Source organism: Pelophylax lessonae, assembly GCF_965119305.1.
Source record: "Pelophylax lessonae genome assembly, chromosome: 1".
Lineage (NCBI taxonomy): Eukaryota > Metazoa > Chordata > Amphibia > Anura > Ranidae > Pelophylax > Pelophylax lessonae.
The window spans coordinates 311,533,154-311,553,964 of NC_138768.1; the positions used below are offsets into that span (position 1 = coordinate 311,533,154).

At 44.3% G+C, this 20,811-nt stretch overlaps 1 protein-coding gene across 1 annotated transcript in view; it reads right to left on the bottom strand.

Annotated features, from left to right (window-relative positions):
- The window catches only part of SMTN (smoothelin), a 269,740-nt gene that overhangs the window by 85,860 nt on the left and 163,069 nt on the right, over positions 1–20,811 (bottom strand). The window contains exon 8 of the mRNA XM_082260465.1: positions 16,141–16,198. Within this exon, the coding sequence (XP_082116591.1) occupies positions 16,141–16,198 (58 nt within the window). The remainder of the gene's footprint in view (positions 1–16,140; positions 16,199–20,811) is intronic.

Sequence of the window (20,811 nt, forward strand, 5' to 3'; positions counted from 1 at the left end):
GACCCTCTCCTGTACCAGGTCCGCAGTCTCCGACCCTCTCCTGTACCAGGTCCGCAGTCTCCGACCCTCTCCTGTACCAGGTCCGCAGTCTCCGACCCTCTCCTGTACCAGGTCCGCAGTCTCCGACCCTCTCCTGTACCAGGTCCGCAGTCTCCGACCCTCTCCTGTACCAGGTCCGCAGTCTCCGACCCTCTCCTGTACCAGGTCCGCAGTCTCTGACCCTCTCCTGTACCAGGTCCGCAGTCTCTGACCCTCTCCTGTACCAGGTCCGCAGTCTCTGACCCTCTCCTGTACCAGGACCGCAGTCTCTGACCCTCTCCTGTACCAGGTCCGCAGTCTCTGACCCTCTCCTGTACCAGGTCCGCAGTCTCTGACCCTCTCTTGTACCAGGTCCGCAGTCTCTGACCCTCTCCTGTACCAGGTCCGCAGTCTCTGACCCTCTCCTGTACCAGGTCCGCAGTCTCTGACCCTCTCTTGTACCAGGTCCGCAGTCTCTGACCCTCTCCTGTACCAGGTCCGCAGTCTCTGACCCTCTCCTGTACTAGGTCCGCAATCTCTGACCATCTCTTTACCGTGTCTACAATCTCTGACCATCCTATTACCATATCTGCAATCTCTCACCATCAACCTAAACTATGGGTGCACCTTTTGGTCCAAAACAAAAGCTTCACGGTCACAGCACAGAAATTCTTAACGTGAGCCATAATTTATCCAGTAATAGAACTTTATTTTGCATAAAAACATATACATAGTTTAGCTTTCAAACTGTTCTATACAAATTTGGTACACTGTACATATGAATTTATAACAACATAGGTCTCACTATTCGTATTGTGCCTCAAATGGAGTCAGGAGAGTTTGCGGAACGCATTAAGATTTGCTAAAGCTTGGGGACTGTATGAGGATTAGCTATAGACCCATCACATACAGTTACACCTTGGAAACAAAGTATGCAGAACTGTAAGTCAAATGTGTAGTTGCTGAAAAAGGAAGGAACAAGTCTCCTAAATTATCCAGGATATAAAACATTAAAGTAGTATTAAACCCAAAACTATTATATTGCAGCTTACAAATCCTTAGATTTGGTGGCTGCATTAGTTGTATTTTTTCCCTCTGTTTTCACCTGGTGATCTGGCCAGTCACACCTCCTTCTTTGGATTGTCCCCACTAACAAGATTTAAATACACTAATACAGCAAACTCTAGATCAGCCTAGTTTTTTTTTCCTTTTGGGAGGGGGGGGGGGGGGGGGGAGGGAATAAAGGTTTTAAATACAGTAAAACCTTGGATTGCGAGCATAATTCGTTCCGGAAACATGCTTGTAATCCAAAGCACTCATATCAAAGCAAATTTTCCCATAAGAAATAATGGAAACTCAGATGATTCGTTCCACAACCATGTATTCATAAGTCTTTCAGTTTATAGTCTATATACAAAGATTATAGCAATGTGATAGGTTGTGTCATCATAAAATGTGCATCCACAAATGGTGCCTCCACAAGGGGATTAGAAGCAAAATCCAGCAGGAGCTACAGAGTATAAAAGAGAAGAGAGCCGCCTCTAAGTGTAGCAATGTGGTTACATTTAATAATGTTCAATAAGGTTCAATATTTAGCAACTCACATGATTGATGAATAAAATAGGCACATCTAAGTATGCAGGCATGCGGGGTAAAGCTGTCCACATAGACCATCTTCTGAACCATTGGCTCTCACCAATGTCAGTCTGCAATTGTGATTGGGAAGAATAGCCTGCAGTAGAGTGATCTGAAAGGGAGACTTTGAATCGCTTGTGGAGCGCAGCGTGGAAGGGATGACGTAGATGGCGGTGCGGAGGATGGTCTATGTGGAGAGCTTTACCCCGGATGCCTGCATACTTAGGTGTGCCTGTTTTAATCCTCAACCATGTGAGCTGCTAAATATTGAACCTTCATTAAATGTAACCATATTGCTACACTTAGAGGGACCTCTCTTCTCTTTTATACTCAGTTGTGACATGACGCTACTTGTATATCAAGACATCGCTTGTATATCAAGTCAAAATTTATTTTAAAAATTTGCTTGTCTTGCAAAGCGCTCTCAAACCAAGGTTTTACTGTATAGTAAAGCTAATCATCGTAGGCACCCGTCAGAGGTAAATGGTTTGTCTCCGGCTTGTTCTGTTGAAAAATATCAGGCCTAATCCCCAGATAAAAATAAGGAAAAGAAAGACTAAAAAAAAAAAAAAAAAGTAAAAAGATTTCAGAGATAGCCAAGTTTAAAACAGTTTGCTAAAATTATGGATTCATTAAATAACCTTTGCATGTGCCAGACAATATGTTGATGTGAACAGCCCACACAATAATATATGTTATTAAAAGGCTTCTGCCAAACCATAAACCATACAACTACTCAGGATTGTACCACAATGGTTTAGCAAGAGACAGAATTGCAGTAAGACAATAAGCTGTGTAATTGTGCCAGAACAGGCCACACTAAGGGTCTTTGTACACTCCTGTAGAGTGTATGGATGTATCCAGGATACACTTCCAGAGACCTGCTCATCCTTCGCTGCCCCAGGCCCTTGTTTAAACACAGCTCTGCCTGTCTGTCCATTAAAGGAATGGCACTGGATGCTGAACAGGTCCCATGCATGCTCCCCACTTTATACATATTTTATCCCAATAAGGCAGGGAGATCAGAAGTTGTTTAGTTTTTCCTTTCCCCTCCTTACCAATCCAGTGCTATTTTATCTTAACCCTCTTACTGCTGTTCGGGTGAAAAGTTCATTATCTAATAGTCACGTGTGGATTTCTGCAGCCTGTACGATGCCTAAAACTTTCTGCAGACGTCATTCTCTACAAATACACCTCATTGTGGAACACAGCATAAACTATACTGCATTAGGTTATGTAAAACTATCAGGATTGAACTTACAGCATTGTCTTCGGGCTAAGTTATTCCATTATGTAAACGGATTTTAAAGATCGCTGCTTTAAATATACTAGAGGGATGAACAAATCTTGTCAGAGGAACACACGTGCTATGAAACCACAACTATTTAACATGTATTAGGGGTACAGGGAATCACCACCACATAGGTGGCCATTGCAGACTCTCTTATGAAAATGCTAGTTGCATGTTACAGCAATCTATGTTAGAACACCTGAAGTACTAATTCAACAGATCAGACCACAATAAAAACCAGGCAAATAGCATTCTCACAAGAAACTGGTATTGGTAGCCTATACATGGCTGTTGGTACAAGTGTCTTTTAACCACTTAAGCCCTGGAGGATTTGGCTGCTCAAAGACCAGGGCCTATTTTGCGGTTCGGCACTGCGTGAGTTTAACGGACAATTGCGCGGTCATGGGACACTGTACCCAAAATGAAATTGACGTTCTTTTTTCCCACAAACAGAGCTTTCTTTTGGTGGTATTTGATCACCTGTGTGATTTTTACTTTTTGCGCTATAAAACAAAAAAAAGAGCGACAATTTTGAAAAAAATAATATTTTTCTCATTTTTTATATGAAATCCCCCCCCCCCAAAAGAAAAAAAAAAAATGTAAAAAAGTCTAAATTTAACATTTTAGGCCAATTTGTTTTCTGCAACATATTTTTGGTGAAAAGAAATCGCAATAAGCGCATTTTGATTGGTTTGCGTAAAAGTTATTGCGTTTACTAACTACGGGAAAAAGTTATTGCGTTTACTAACTACGGGAAAGATTTAAGTAGTTTTTTTTTTTTTTTAACTAGTAATGGCGGCAATCTGTGATTTTTTTGCAGGACTGCGACTTTGCGGTGGACAGATCGGACCCTTGACTGACATTTTTGACACTTTTGGGAGTACCAGTGACATTACTACAGTAATCAGTGCTATACATATGCACGGTTACTGTAAAAATGACACTGGCAGGGAAGGGGTTAACTTTATTAGAGATCTAGGAGTTAAGTGTGTCCCTAGGGGCGTGCTTCTAACTGTAAAGGGGCGTGGCTTTTGATGTAACCACAGAGACATCCGATCCTACATAGCAGGATCGTATGATCTCTACTGTTACACCAGGGAGAAGGACAGGCGGCTTTGTTTACATTAGCCGCCTGCCTTTCTCCCTCTCCAGCAGGAGATCGCGAGTGACTGGCGGACATCGGAGCCGCCGGTCACTCGCGCGGGGATGGCAGTGAACGGGCGGGAGCGCTCGCCCCCTATTGGCTCGCAGGCGAGTGACGTACCGATACATCACTTTGCCCAGGGGGGGGTGACCACCGCAGTATATGTACTTGCGGCGGTCGGCAAGTGGTTAAAAGGCCTAATGGTTAAACATCCACTTGCTTACTGGGCACTTAAACCCCCCTCTTGCCCAGGCCAATTTTCAGCTTTCAGCGCTGTCGCACTTTGAATGATAATTGCGCGGTCATGCAACACTGTACCCAAATTACATTTTTAGCATTTTTTTTTCAAACAAATAGAGCTTTCTTTTGGTGGTATTTAATCACTACTGGGGTTTTTATATTTTGCTGAACAAAAAAAAAAGACCGAACATTTTGAAAAAAACAAAAAAACAAAAAAAAAAAAAAAATAAACAGTTTTTATAGTTTGTTATAAAATTTTGCAAACAGGTAATTTTTCTACTTCATTGATGTGCGCTGATGAGGTGGCACAGTTGGGCACTGATAAGGCGGCACTGGTAGGTGGCGCTGAAGGGCACTAACAGGCAGCACTCATGGGCACTAATAGGTGGCACGGATAGGAAATGATAGGCACTGGTAGGTAACACTTATGATGGGGCACTGATAGGTGGCACTGAGGGACTATGGTGGGCACTGGTAGGTGGCACTGGTGGGCACAATGTGCCCACCACCGTTCGGGACCGATGTCCCACTGACAGCACCCGGTGATCGTTTTCTTTTTCTCCTCACACCGACTGTGTGAGGAGATGAAAACAGCTGATCGCCAGCTGCTGTTTACTTCAAATGATCAGCGGTCATTGGCTGACCGCTGATCACGTGGTAAGGGGACGGGACAGCCCCCTTACTTCAATCTGTGATCAGGCGAGTTTCATGGACTCGTTGATCACAGAGCGAGCCGAGCCACTCCGCAGGGAGCGCGCAGGCTGCTTGTGCACGGGAGGATGTGAATGTACGCCCTCCGGACAATCTAGGTCATGTAGTTATACAGCAGATGTATAAATGCTTATGCTTCTACTGTATGCATTGATGGGATATCATATTAGCAAAGCATTACATCAAAGCAGAACTCCAGCCCAAAACAAGACCAAAATGAGTAGCCCATAAAAAAAAAAACATAAAAGAAGCTTTTGTTGCAATATTCATTTTTAATCTGAAGCTCTCCCTGCAGTACTTTTCCACCACAAGATGCCCTCACTCTGCTTGCCAGCATCATTCAACCAACTTTCTGGACCCTGCAAAACCTTGCGGCTAAAAGAAGCATCCACAGATGCCAACACATCCACTTTTAAAAAAAACTTTGTAAAAAAGTGTGCACCGACGACAAGCTTTGGAAAGAACGATGGACAGAGGCGAAGAACCACCTTATCCCTGTAAATAACAAGGTAAGGAGAACGACAGGATAACGCCGCCAGTTCCGACACCCTGCAAGGTGTTAGCCACTAAAAAGGTCACCTTCTGGGACAGCGCAAGCAGGGGAATCTCCTGAATATTTTCAAAGGGTGGCTTTTGGAGAGCTGAAAGCACCAAATTAGGATCCCAAGGAGGCAACGGAGCCCGCACTGGAGGAACCACAATGTCGGACACCCTGAAGAAAGGTAAGCACCAGGGAGTGTGTGACCCCGTGGGTCAGGAGCATCTGTTGGAAGAAGCCTGCCAAAGCCAACACCTGGCCCTTGATGGTATTCAAGGCCAATTTCTGTTCAACCCCCCGTCGAAGGAAGGTTAGGATCAAATCTACCGAGAAGGAGTGAAGATGAACCCCAAGAGACTCACATCACGCAATGTACGTCTTCCACGTACAATGGCAGATCTTCCTAGGAGGTAGATCTAGCAACAGTTTCAATAGTGTAGAAATCACCTACTAAGATAAGCCCCTATCCTTCAGCACCTAGCGTTCAACAGCCAAGCCGTTAAAGCCCGTGACTAAAGCAGGATGGAAGATTGGTCCTTGGGACAGCAGATCTTCCCTGAGAGGAAGCTGCAAAGGAACATTGGCAACCAGCCGCACCAGATCGGCGTACCAAGCCTAGCGAGGCCAGTCCGGAGCCACCAGTGTGATGACCGGAATCCGTGATGACCGGAATCCAATCTGCCTCGATCCTGCGTAGAAGACTTGGCAGAAGGTTGAGAGGAGGGAAGGCGTAAATTAGATGCTACTGACCCACGGGGCCACCAGTGTGTCTGTGGCATCTGCCAGAGGATCCCTTGACCGAGCCACAAACCTCCACACCTTTCTGTTGAGCCAGGACGCCAGCAGATCCCCCTCAGGGATGCCCACTGGAGACACAGCTGATGAAACCCCTCCGGATGAAGGAACCACTACCCGTGGTTCAATGCCTGCCAATGGAGGTAATCCACTTGCCAGTTTTCCAGCCCTGGAATGTGTACGGTGGAGAGGGCTGGAAAGAACTGTTCTGCCTTCCTTAGAATGCGGGCTCTCTCAAGAGCTGCCAGGACACTTCTTGTGCCCCCCTCGTGATTGACCTAAGCCACAGCCCTGGCATTGTCCGATTGAATGCTCACTGGACATCCCTGAAGACGATACGTCCAATGTTCCACACACACAATCTGATCGCTCGGAGTTTAAAGACATTGATCACTAGTTTGGACTCTTCCAGTGTCCAGATTCCGTGAGCAGAATGCTTGCCGAGGACCACTGTCCAAAAACAAGGGAGGATAGAGCACCCTGACCCCACCCCAGGTGGTGTACAAGGCTACCCCACAGACCCAGCGTTAGTCGAGGAGGGGGTGTATGGGGGGCCGATATGACCACTAGACCGATGAGGGGGGGTGCCTGATGGGAAGGAGGTGAACCCAGGGGTCTGACCGTCCCATGGAGGGGCCCACGTCCAGCCTAAAACCCTCCAGGAGAAAGGGGGGAAGGGACAGTCACTTACCATACCAGGAACCAGGCGGGCACCGCACCTGACAGAACCTCCTCTTCAATGGGGGGGCTGTCGGCCAGGAGGAACGCTGCGACTCGGGCCGTGACCCAGTCGTATGCGACCTTGTGAGACATTTAACTCGCCAACCAGCCCCCGTCCAGTGGGGCTATGTCGTGCCTGACCTAGCACAGAGCTGAGGTCTGCGTGTGATCGCTAGCAAGACTGGGGTGACCACTGGATCTAGATTATCCTGCCCGTTGCCCAGTCCGGCAGTTGCTTTTAGATCTCACAGGAAAAAACCCAGGAGAGAAAAATTCTATCTAAAGAAAAAATTGCCAGGACCAGAGATCCCAGCAAGGAACTAGGTCCTTACTCTTGACTAGGCAGAAAAAAAAAAAAACCTATAGCAGAGAGAGGGAGTATACCCCCTGGGACTACCCATAGGCGTAGCCAGACGTTTTTCTGCCTAGTGTCCTACTCCTGTAGAGGGCAGTATAACCCAATTGTTAAGAAGATCAGGAGCTGTGTCCGTCAATGAACGAAAGAGAAAAGATATTTGGCAGTTTATATTTACTAAAACCATTGCATTTCCATGTTCTGTGTACTGTGGGAGACCAGATATAGTGACTGCAGGGTCATGGGTTTAGTAAAAGTTTTACAGAGTAAAGGTCTACTACTTTTTAAATAAAAAATTATGTCATTGGAAAATGCAATTTCCAGTACACTGGTATCGTCAATCATAAAACCTCTAAAAACAACTTTGGAGAAGAATTACTCTGATGGGGAACATAACTTTCAGGTACTAAGCAATCAAATGTCCTTACACTGTCATAATCAAAGTCTGTCATAATCATGCCTCCATGATGCAGTGAATTAAATGGTAAATATATTGATGTAGTAAAACACTTTGGCTTTCTGAAAGCATGTTACAGTAGGCCCTACGCAATGCTGCAAAAAAAAGGATCTAAAAATTCTAAATCACAGAGTACAGAACCAGCCAAGTCCATTTTGAAAGTTTACTATTATGTGACCACAGCAATGGGAAGCTAAGTAACGGAAAGGTCAGACAAGGCAGTTTGTTGCACAACTGGAAAGATTTATAGGGAGGTTTGTAGAAGAAAGATTATATTAAGCATAAACTACGTAACATTATACATTTGAGGGATAATGACTAATTCTACATGAAAGGTCATTTTGTAACATTCATAAATGATGGATGTGAAGATCTTGGCGTACATAAAGTATCTTTTTGTATATACATGTCTAAAGCAGATTTAGAATTGGAGCGGCTCAATGCATTTCCTTCTAATAAACCCACAGAAAGTTAAATTGTGCCTCTTCAAAATGTACGATTAGAATATTGCATAGAAACAATTCCTTAAGTTCACAGACAGATCCAAGTAAATGTCAATTTGTAATGAACCATAAACAGTTTAGGTTTACAGGTCGTTTTGTAGATCTCAACCTCTTAAAATGTAACAGTCTCTAACACCTTCAACATAAAATTTTATTACATTGACACACATTTAGGAACATTCATATTAAAGTATATGTAAACTCTTACCTTGTAAAAAGCAACTTTTCCAGTTTAAAATAGAAATATGAGGCACAAAACGGCCACTTTATTAGGTACACCTTGCTAGTCCCGGGTTGGACCCCCTTTTGCCTTCAGAACTGCCTTAATGCTTCATAGCAATGGTCTATCAAGATTTTGGTCCATATTGACATGATAGCATCACGCAGTTGCTGCAGATTTGTCAGCTGCATATCAATGATGTGAATCTCTAAAGAGATGCTAGTGTGGTGGTACTACATGCAGTAGTATTACTGATAGGTGGTGCACATGTTGCGGGCCAGTCCAAAGACTGTTAACCACTTTAAGACTGGAAGGATTTGCCCCCTTCTTGTCCAGGCCCTATTTTGAGATTCCGCGATTCAAGGACGAACGAGCACCTCCACCCAAACCATACCAAGCCACATGCCCTCAACATGGGTGGGTAGGGGGTAAGCATCTTGTCCCCATGTTGATGGGACAAGGACCTCTTCCCGACATCCCTGGGCTGTGGTTGTCAGGGTCTGTGGGCAGGAGACTTCTTGCAATCTGGAAGCGCCCTTTACCAAAAGGGCCCCCAGTTCCCCCCCCCCCCCACCCCTGGTGAATAGGTATCGGTTATATAGTACTCCTAACTATTCACCAAAAAAGTGTACAAAAGTAATAACCACACGAGACAGTTTTTGACAAATCCTTTATTAAAAATTAGTGTCCTTCGCTGTAAATCTATAATCAATCAGGCCCCCCTACCCGACAAAAAAGAAAAACAATTAAAAATGCTCTTGCCTCCTGGGAGGCCTCCTGCCTTATGCCCACTCTGCACTTTGACATTTCTTATATAGGCAAGGGGTGGGGTCACCTGGTTAGGTCACCCGGTGGCACCGCCCCCTTCTTGTGTAAGAACGTAAGAAGTATGCAAACAGTCTCATGCGGTTATTACTATTGTACACTTTTTTGGTGAATGGGTAAGGGTACTATATGTACCTTGTGATGGTGTTCACCATCACTGGAATTTAAGGACAGATGGGTGATAGGTTGAATTGCTTCATAGTTGTCAGCAAGGTCAATTGTTCCCTTTCTCATGAGGTCTCTGAGCAGGAAGTGCATTCCTAATATGGTCATCCCAGGAAGTTCTGAGGAGACGGACTGTCTAAGGTGTGCTAATGACCTCACCTGTTGTCTGCTAAGGGAGATATTGACACTCAGAGTGATGTGTATTGAGGGCTCGTTAGGGAACCATTGTTCTGGGTCTGACTATTGTGTACATTGATTGCCCCCTGGGGCTTCTGTCTCCTTGCATTGGTCAAAGCTATCTGACCAATCCCTGTTGACTCATTTTCAAGTCCTCATTTGCATTTCCTGGTCAAGCTATCTGACCAATCACTACTGACTCATTTTCGAGCCCTCATTTGCATGTCTGGAGAGGACCTGAATGGGAACTGCAGGTACTTTACAATTGACCAATAGGAAAGCGGTTGTTGGGGGCAGGATGTTCCAAATTCTGTATAAAAGTGTGCTGTGTTCTTCCAATAAATTGTCTTCCTGTTTGAACTTGCATACAGCTTGCTTGGTGTTTGTTCTAATGGATTCCGGACGGCACATAGCTGTAGTTCGGATCCCGGATCCTTGGTTGACCGAACCATCAGACGTTGCGATCTGCAAGCTGACTTACTAGAAACAGAGGAGTGTCGGGAGAGCGCACAGAGCGAGCAAGGGTCTCGTCACATACCCGATTCCCATTCACATGGGGGGGAGGGCGGGATCTGGGGGCCCCCACTTCCAGATTCCAATAAGCCCCCTGACCACCACAGCCCAGGGTTGCCATGAAGAGGCCCTGGTCCCCATCAACATTGGTATTGGGTGCTTTGGGGTGGGGGGGGGGCACGCCGTTTAATTCCTTGAAATTCTCTCTATTATATAAACTCATAAATGTCCCGTTTGACTTGAACGCCCCTCGTATGATCCAGCCACATAACATAACTGTGGACCCTCACAACACACAGAGCCACAGACCTCAGCAAACGTTTATTCTTAAAAGAGGAGCTCCAGGCTCCTTCAGAAAAAAAAATTAAAGCCAGAAGCTACAAATACTGTAGCTGCTGACTTATTAGGACACTTACCTGTCCAGGGATCCAGCAGGATCTTCATTCAAGCCAATTTTTCAATTGGCTCTTGGGTGCTGCCATCTCGGGTAAGGGAAACCGTAAGTGAAGCCTTGCAGCTTCACAGCCGGCTCCCTACTGTGCATGCGTGAAGCGTGCTGTGCTTTCTGAATGGCCCAGTGGCGGGGGAAGGAGGAGGGTGGCCAAACTTCTGGATTCGTTCGCCATGGCGAAGTCAGCCGGAAGTGGGTACCCGTCAAAACCAGGTACCCGCTCCCCCCTGAAAGGGTAGAAGGGTTGGAGGGGCAAACAAGCAGAGATTCCACTTTTGGGTGCAGCTTTGCTTTAAGGTGGCCATACATGTAGCGATTTGTGACCGATTTACAAGCTATAGAACGTGGATTCAAATACCGACTGGTGAATCACATGGGGTAGTACTCTGCATCTAATAATCAAATGGAAATACTGAAAGTATCCCAGGTTATAAATGTAGACATCCTATCATTTAAGTGATTGGAATTACGATCAGTTCTGCAGAATTTTTTTAATCTATCAAAAGCACTATACTCGACTTGGCAGAGTAAAAATCAATTGAAAGCTCACTAAAATGATCAAAAAGGTAGCATCCTTTTCTTTATATACAATTTGATCATTTTAGCCACATTGAATTGTGTCATCATATTGATCGAATGTGTGGCCACATTTAAAAAGGGACATTAAAAACAGGCATGAGACTGGCTGATGAGCTTTACAGATTACAAATGGTAGGCACAATTCATCTATATACATGCCTCCATTATATACTATTTTAAATGTTATATATTCCTTTTACAACTACTTAGATTCCTACCTTCCAAATTGCATACTATAATAATCATATGTAATACTGAGAAAAAAAAAAAGAAAACCTTCTATTTGATAAGAAATGTTGGGGAATTTTTCATCACAGCCGTCTTTTAATCAGATTCCTGTAGAGCGAGGTTATTGTAATCAGTTTTACAGCAACAATTAACCATTAAATAGAGGGGGGATGAAATGATTTATTCTCCATGATAGTCATACAATGTCCAACTCCAATTTAAAGGGGATTTATGGAGAGTACGTAAATGTTTTCATTTAAAATAGTTACTGTATTTATGGCAGTGGCTCCCAACCTCAGTCCATTAAGTACCCCCAACAGGCCATGTTTTGGGAATTTTCCTTAGATAAAATAGCCATCATAAATTCCAAGGTATTGACATTGCCTCAAGGCACCTGTGCAAGGTGAAGAAAATACTGAAAACATGACTTGTTGGAGGTGATTGAAGGCTGAGGTTGGGAACTGCAGATTTAATACATATGAAGAATATTATTAATTGTCATTTACCACTTTTAGCCAGTAGGTGGCATGCAGAACAGTAATCAGGACAAACATTCAAACCTCTCCATGAACAGCCGGCTGCCACAACTCATCAGACCATTTTAAAGGTAAAGTAAACACCATATTTAATTGTGCAGTGGACAGGTAATAATTGTGCAAAGTGTAGAGCTAAAAAAAGCTTCATGTAATCAGCCTTAAAGCCTAACTCCAGGAAACGAAAAAATGACCCCTGCAGTGGGGCTGCGTCTGTACTGCAAGTGTTAATTGCTTGTTTTGTCTAGGAGAGAGGAGAAACAGTTTTTCAGGCAGTGGTCTGTCCCTTGGCGTCCTCATGTCCACAGCAGAGCTATGTACCCTGCTTTGGTCTTGAGGACATCAGGATGGACTGGTTGAGCACAGGTGTTAAGATACTGCAGGGATCAGAAAAGTAAAATCTCCTTTTATTGTTCCCCTATAAATAATTGAGCGATTTTTTTTTTTTTAAGCCCAGAGTTGGGCTTTAGGGGTCAAATACTTAGCCTGCATTTTGGCCAATTTCAAACTGTGGGTGCCCTGGCAAGACTCACCTGGCTCAACAACAACTATTTAAATTCTATTTGGGGGGGAAATTATTATCCAAACAGTGACTGCATCATGCCTGAAACATTAGCTGGCAGCGAAGATTCCATCCATGGCAGTCATTAGTATAAAAGTATGGAGAATTCAACCAAACATTAACGGTTTTTAACAATCACATACCTTGTCTTTAATTTTAGAAAATCCACAAACCTCTCTATGAAAAAACAAACATTTTACCCCTTTAGGACCATGTAACATATGCAGCATCTAGTAAGTGGGCTTTAATCCTGGGGGCTGCATATCTGCTCCTGTGTTTGTGCTGGAAGTGCGTTTGATCACGTGCTCCCAGCACTGAGACCAAGCTGTCAGTGACCGCCTTGGGGCTTGCACCAATGATTGAGAACTGGATAGAATGGCTCGTGATCACACGATCACTGCAATAGCCTCGGATTGGCTATCAAAGCGATCTCTGATTTAAACCCCCTAATGTGCATCTTCTCTCCAATGATGCAGCAGCTCTGAGCTCAGTGTTTGGAAGTTCACTCCTGTGATAGTAAAGGTGAACCGTAAAACTAGTATTCCCTTACCAACATCCTTAGCAACGTTCTAGAATTATTCCGCTCAGGCTTCACAAGGTACATAAATGACCTACACCTATAGCAAGGACATTTAACCTTGGTCAAAGTGCCACAGTTTTAGGTTATCTACAGATGTCCCTTTTCTGCATAGACAGTTCTTTGTTAAGGCCTCATGCACAGGTGGCATTTACAGCTGCTTTTAGGAGCGTCAGGCGTTTTTTTAAAACGCCCCTCCATGTTATTCTAGGGCCTCATGCACACACAGGCTTTTAGGAGCTGTAAGTGGCGTTTTTAGGCTGTAAAAAAAAAGAAAAGAAAAAAAAAAAAAAAACAAGGGCCAGTGTGTTCTGGAGCAGCAGCGTTAAGCTGTAAAAATGCCTGACGCTGCTAAAGGCTGCTTAACAGTGTCAGACATTTTTAAGCTGTAGTAGTTTGATTTGAGGTTGGAAAATAGAAAAGGGCAGAGAAAGTCCTTTCACACGGCCCGCATCCACCGACAGAGCCATTCTGCTCAGCGGGGGATCGATCCGCTGATCCCCGCTGAACAGGCAGATGACAGCTTCGTCTCCGCTCTGTGTGCGGAGATGGAGCTGTCAGATCCCTGCTGTCCTGTAAGGGGAAATCGGATGAGAACGGACCGCCTGGCTGCTCTCATCCGATCCGCTGGACGGATGGAAAAAAGTTTCCATCCGTCCGGATTTCACGGCATTGCAGGTATCAGGCGGAGATGTCTCCGCTGACAGCCACTGCCCCATAGGGATGCATGGAGCATCCGTTCAGGTCCGCCTGAAAAACTGACAGGCGGATTTGATCGGATCGTTCTTGTGAAAAGACCCAAAGGCTGCTAAACGCTAACGTTGCTAAACGTGGCTAAAACGTGCATTAATGACAGTAAAAAATGCTTCTAAAAACGCGTTTTTAAGTCTGCTTTTTCCTGATGTCAGAACTGGCTTTGGAGCTCGTTTTTTCAAATGCCCTGTGTGCATGAGGCCTAAAGGTGAACTAACCCTTTAACTAGATCCGGGCTTGATCTAGTTTAGTGAGTGTAGGTGTCAGTGGCCGTGCCAATGTCAGTTAGTGTTTGTGCATTTTTGAAATAAACCAGACATTCATTATTGTTTCCCAACAAATGAAAGCCCAATCTGTCCAATAAAAAAAACAAAAAAAACAAGGTATAATCCACCTGGATACACAAAGTAGTTATATGTACAGTTTTTTAACACAAGTTGCAAAATTGAGGTTGGGCATTAAGGTTTGTATTGACCCTGGTCATGAAAGGGTTAAGATACCTCTATCTACATGCAAAGATATGATTCATAGACTCTGTGATACAGCTCTCTTTCTTAACTATTTTACAGCTAATCTGCTTTGAAACTGGAAAAAAAAAAAAAAAAATCAGCACACAATAGACCAGGACCTTCTGTTGAATGTTCTACCTAAACTCCAGGAATTATGTGTACTGCACACCTACATTGCCAAGCTGGATCAATGTAAGTATGCAGATCTCACTCCTGATGGGCCGCTCAGGAAGCTGAAAAATCACTGTAGTAGTTGGCGGTACTTTAGTGACCTCCTGGGTCCTGCTTGGGCTCTGTAAGGTTTTGGTGTGGGTTTTCCCTCTGCACACGGACTGCATGGGGTTACTCACACGACACTGCTACCCGCCACTCATGAAATACTTGGAAAGGAGGGGGTGGTGATGTCATAATCCCTACCTCATCCAATAAGACAACACTTTGTATAAAAAAAAATATAAAAAAAAAAATAAAGAAAAAAGGAAGAAACAAAAAACAAAGGAACAAGTTCTACAATTTATGAATGGCAGCGGTGTGGCTATCACTGTAGCAGCATTGACTACTACAGTGATTTCCAATTTCTCCCGAGGCACATCAGGTAGGAGATATGCATGCCTACATTTTCCAAAGCTGGATCTATAAAACAAATCTACTTTCCAACAGCAGCAGAGCTTATTACAAACACTACAATGTAGTCAGGCAGCAACGAAAATGATTAGATTAACAGTCTTCCACTTTGTACTGCCTATTGCAGGAAGTCAGACTCACAACTACATGCATTTCAATGAACAACCGAAGACTTTAAGGCTGCATTCACACTTGAGCGTAGCGTTTTACCGCGATTTTTTCAGGCGTTTTTGGAGGCAGGCATTGACATCTATCAAAAACGCTGGTAATCAGCCCAAAAAGAAGCTCATGTACTTTTCTCAGCTACAGGCGTTTTGCAAAACGCTCAGATGTGAACAGGGGCCATTTAAATGAATGGGGTTTTACTTGTTGGGCGTTTTGGAACGTTTTTTTTTTTGAGCATTTTTGGAGCTGAAAAACACTCAAAAAACGCCCAGGTGTGAATGGAGCATTCCTGTTCACATCTGAGCGTTTTGCAAAACGCCTGTAGCTGAAAAAAAGTACATGAGCTTCTTTTTAGGCTGATTACCAGCGTTTTTGATAGATGTCAATGCCTGCCTCCAAAAATGCCTGAAAAAAAATGCCTGAAAATCGTGGTAAAAGACGCGCGAAAACGCTACACTCAAGTGTGAATGCAGCCTCAAAGTTTCAGTAGCAAAAAAAAAAAAATAATAAACACACACACACACACACACACACACACACACACACACACACACCTTACGCTACTGCTCTAGGTACCCATTTTTTTTTTTTTTTTAAATAGCAAAAACCAAACAGCCCCATACATATCTGCTTTGAAGGGGTAAGGTTTTTATTGGTTTTTGCTGTAGTTGCTTTTTAAATAAGCCCCATACATATCTGCAATGAAGGAGTAGAGCTTTCTCATGCAAATACAGTACCCGGTACTAGGATTCAGATAGTTTACCAATTCCAAAGTATAAAGCAGAAAGATTCAGAAGCTTTTCCCTCGCACAGTGCGACTTCATTAACCGCAAACTTTACGGTCAGCCTTACCTGGCTCTTCGAATGTCCTTGATGCCTTCTCCTCTGGAGCCGATCCTTTATCAGCACTCTGCGAAGGCAAATAACAGAGTTATGTTCAGTTTACTGAATTGTCCTCAGCTAACCACCCATTTCTAGAAAGAGAAAGCAAATGTTTATAATAGAATAGCTTTCAAATACATGCTGTAATACACAGATATATTACTACTATGATTAGGTTTCTTGATAACGAGCAATAGTATAAAATTCATATCCCTGTTCTTTATGGAAAACCCAACATCCAATTTAAAGTAGTTCTAATAAATTTGTGTGCCTCCTCTGCATGTCTTTTGAAATTGGTTTCATTTTGTTACTAGCGACTGGCTTTACAGACTTCAGGTATTACTACACTAAACCAGGAATAAGCAACCCAAGTCATGTGTGGCAAGGCAGGCACATGATTTTTCCAGTGCCACTCTGCGGAACTAAACCCTCCTACCCTTAAGGCTGGGTTCACATATCTGCGGTGCAGGACACCGCTTGTGATTCGGGTAGCAATCGCATTCCTATTCAAATCACATGTCATTTGCAGTGCGATTTCAGCCCATTTTGCATGGGCTCAATTCGCACCACACAAAAAAAAAAAGGCGCAGGCATATTTATTTTGCAGCACCGGAATGGGATCCCATGGGTGTGCACACCCTTGCAATCATAGCGTAATTTCCATGTGGTGTGGAAACGCTCAGGATTCGCTGCGTTTCCCGCACCGCATATATGTGAACCCGAGTCTAAGGCCTCATTCACACCATGTGCACAGATGTGAGTTTTTCTGAAAGTGTTCTGCAAGGGCACAAAGAAAAAAACAATTGTTCCCTATGTGCCCCGTTCACACCATTACACTAGTATTACGTGAAGATCTTTTCTGCGCAGGAATCACCAACGTGTATGCAGTTTTCTGCATGAAAAAAACAAAAACAAATTACGTGACAGCAACATTGTGCTGTGAACAGGGCAGAAGAAAAAGGAATGACACACACATGAATACTGATGTGAACATGGCTAAAAACTCACTGAAATATGCATAAAAACCGATGTACACTCGTGTCTCTACAAGTGAAATCTGTGCGTTTTTTCCATCAGATTTATGCACATATGAGGTGAACAAGGCCTTACAGCCAAGGAAGCTGCCGTCTTAGCCTGTTTGATCTGCAATCTGCCAGGATACTGTACAAGTGGTCAGTTATGACTCCAGCTATTTGATGGCTTGACAGTTTGGTTGGGAGCACAGGTTAACGGAGGTATTGTACATGACATCCTTTAAATAACAGTTTTTGGTGGTTAGGCCCCCTGGAGCCTGCCTGCTCAGCAGGAAATCTGTCCACTGATCCCTATTGAGCAGGTGGATGTCTGGTCCATGTCTGCTCTGCAAGAGCAGCCCGCTCTCCTCTATGGGCGGTAGGATGTAAACGGACTGCCAGTGTTTCCATCCAACCCAACAGACGGATGGGGAACGGATCCTCATCGGTCTGTTTTTAGCAGACAGGATGTTTGTGGGTATCAACAGACACAGGTCCCGTTGACATGAAAAGGAAAGAGGAAGGTGCCCCTAAGTGCAGTGTAAAACAGTTTCAATGACACACAAAGAACACCTACAGGATAATTCGGGAAGAGCAGGCATGTAAAGATATCACAGGGGATCGTTCCATGGACTTCCTAATGGCTCCCTTTCCCTGAAGCTGCCCAGCAGCGTAGGGGGGATAAAAAGGAGAGGTGTGAAGCACTATGGAGGAAGGTCCGGAGCTGAGGTTTGCGGTGGAACACACGCCTCGCTTGTGGACCGCAGGAACGTGGTGACGTCATGGCGGCGGTAACTCGTTTCGGAGCATGCACAGCAACACTCTTTCGTCAGACTTGGATTGGTCTTTACATGCCTGCTCTTCACGAATTATAGTGTACGTGTTCTTTTTTTATGTGTATCATTAAAAGTGTTTTACACTGCACTTAGAGGTGCCTTCCTCTTTTCTTTTTAGGTTTTCTTATTGGAGCGTGCTTCTGCTCTCTGGAAGAGCAGCCCTGGAGACAGCCAAGAAATCATTCACCCACACAAGAGGCCATTATCATAGTTACATAGTAGGTGAGGTTGAATAAAGACAATAGTCCATCTAGTTCAACCTGTGTAGGTGTGTGTGGCTGTAATCATCTCACATACCCCTGAATGTTCTGATCCTTGAGATGTACGTCTAAGAGTCTTTTGAAAGCCACCATACTACCCGCAGAAACCACCTCTTGTGGTAGAGAATTCCACAATCTTGTAGCCCTAACAGTAAAGAACCCCCAACGTTGCCTGAGGTTAAAACGCTTCTCCTCTAATCGCATTGTATGCCCTCGAGTCCTCATGCAATCCCTTCGAATGAACAGCTTTTTTTCTAAGCTGGGATCCCCATTAAGATATTTATAAATTGCTATCATGTCCCCCCTCAGACGTCTCTTCTCCAGGGAGAATAAATCGAGCGATTGTAGACGCTCTTCATAGTCAAGGTCCTCCAATCCCCTAATTAGTTTAGTTGCCCTTCTCTGGACTCTCTCCAGCTTCAACACATCCCTCCTGAGGACTGGCGACCAGAACTGGACGGAATACTCCAGATGCGGTCGGACCAGAGTTTTATAAAGTGTGTTTTAAAGACTGATCGCTCCCACAGAAGCGCCCCATGTTCCTTATATCCCTGTCCGCTGACACTAATGCCCCATACACACCTGCAGATTATCTGCAGACTTTTGTCTGCAGACTTACCTTTTCTATGTAGTGCAAGGGCCTGCCGGATTGCATACAAATTGAAAGTGTTTAGGTTTGACCTCATATTATATGGTTTTGGTAAGTCTGCAGACAAAAGTCTGCAGATAATCTGCACGTGTGTATGGGGCATTACCGCTACATAGAAGAGACTGGAGAGTCTGCCTGACCGGGTCCACCTGAAAAACTGATGGGCGGACTGATGAAAAAGGGTCATATGAGAGGGCCCTTAAATTGCTGGGTTTATTTACACTTTAAAGTGGAACTATACTCCCCTCAGCTCCAGCGATGCGGTGTCCCAGGGCTTCCCCGCTCAGCTGCTTACATCTTGGGGTGACAGACTTCCGGGTCTCAATTGCCAGCCACTTTCATTGGGGGGGGGGGGGGGGGGGGGGGGGCTGGTGACGTCACTTCAGTACATGTGCAGGAGTTCAGAAAGATTCAGAATTGGCGAATTTGTACGGTAAAAAGTGTGTGCGCAGCTTACTGTACAAGGGCGGACACTTCAGGCTGGCCCATTTTGCAGGCTGGCCCATTTTGCAGGTATAACTATGTAAAACATTAAAATAAGTGCCTATACGGTTTAAAACCCAGTAATATACGGCCTCACCCTGCTCTGCACATGCTCAGTTGATCTCCATTTTTAGGCACTGCTGAGTTTGAAGAGGCCGATCTGCTGACAGCCTTAAAGCAGAGATAACCACTTCTGGACCGGAAGGTTTTATCCCCTTAATGACCAGGCAATTTTTGCGATACGGCACTGCGTTACTTTAACTGACATTTGCACAGTCATGCAATGCTGTACCCAAACAACATGTGCGTCCTTTTAGAAATGGAGCTTTGTTTTGGTAGTTTTTGATCACCTCTGATTTTTTTTTTTTTGTGCTAACAAAAAAAGAGCAACAATTGACTTTCTGCTATAAAACATTCCAAAATGAGAAAAAAAAAAATTGATTTTTTTTTATAATTTTAGGCCAATTTGTGTTCTGCTACATATTTTTGGTACAAAAAAAATCCCAATAGGTGTATATTGATTGGTTTGCGCAAAAGTTATCGTGTTCTACATACTAGGGGAAGGATTTAGGTAATTCTTATTTATTTATTTTTTACTAGTAATAGCAGAGATCAGAGATTCTTAGCGGGACTGCGACATTGCGGCGGACAGATCAGACACCTGACATTTTTGACACTTATGAGGGGACCAGTGACCGTACTACAGTAATCAGTGCCAAAAATATGCATGGTTACTGTACTGACACTGGCAGGGAAAGTGTTACCACAAGGGGCGATCAGAGGGTTAAATGTGTCCCTAGGGGGTGCTTTCTAACTGTGTGGAGGATGAGCTTGCTGGATGAACACAGAGACCTGTGTTCCTAAATAGGAGGAACACAGGATTCCAGTGTATCACTGACAGAACAGCGGTCTGCCGTGTTTACATAGACTGACCGCCGTTCTGTCTCCACGGGGAGCAATCATGGGTGCCCGGCGGATATTGCGGCTGCCAGACCTGCTGATTGGCTCCCCCTGTTTAAAAACAGCACATGGGAGCCCCACTAGCTCCCGTGCGAAACGACGATCGGGGCGCAGAGCCAACTTGCTGCCGTATAAGTACGGCGGCTGGTTGGCAAGTGGTTAAACTCTCCTATCCTTTACAGCCAAGGAAGCTGCTTTTGTTTATCTTCTTATCTGCTTGCTGCTTATCTGCAACTGCCATGATGCAGAACATGTGATCAGTTATGACACCAGCCATTTGATTGTTTGACAGTTTGGTTGAAGACACAAGCAAATGTGACAGTTCGCAGTCCCAGCATTCCTGGAGCGTAACTGTATTTTGAAGCGGTTAAATTGATGGGTTTATAATAAACAAGCAAAAAATTTGGGGGAGCATACCCATGTATTTCTAAAGCTGGTGC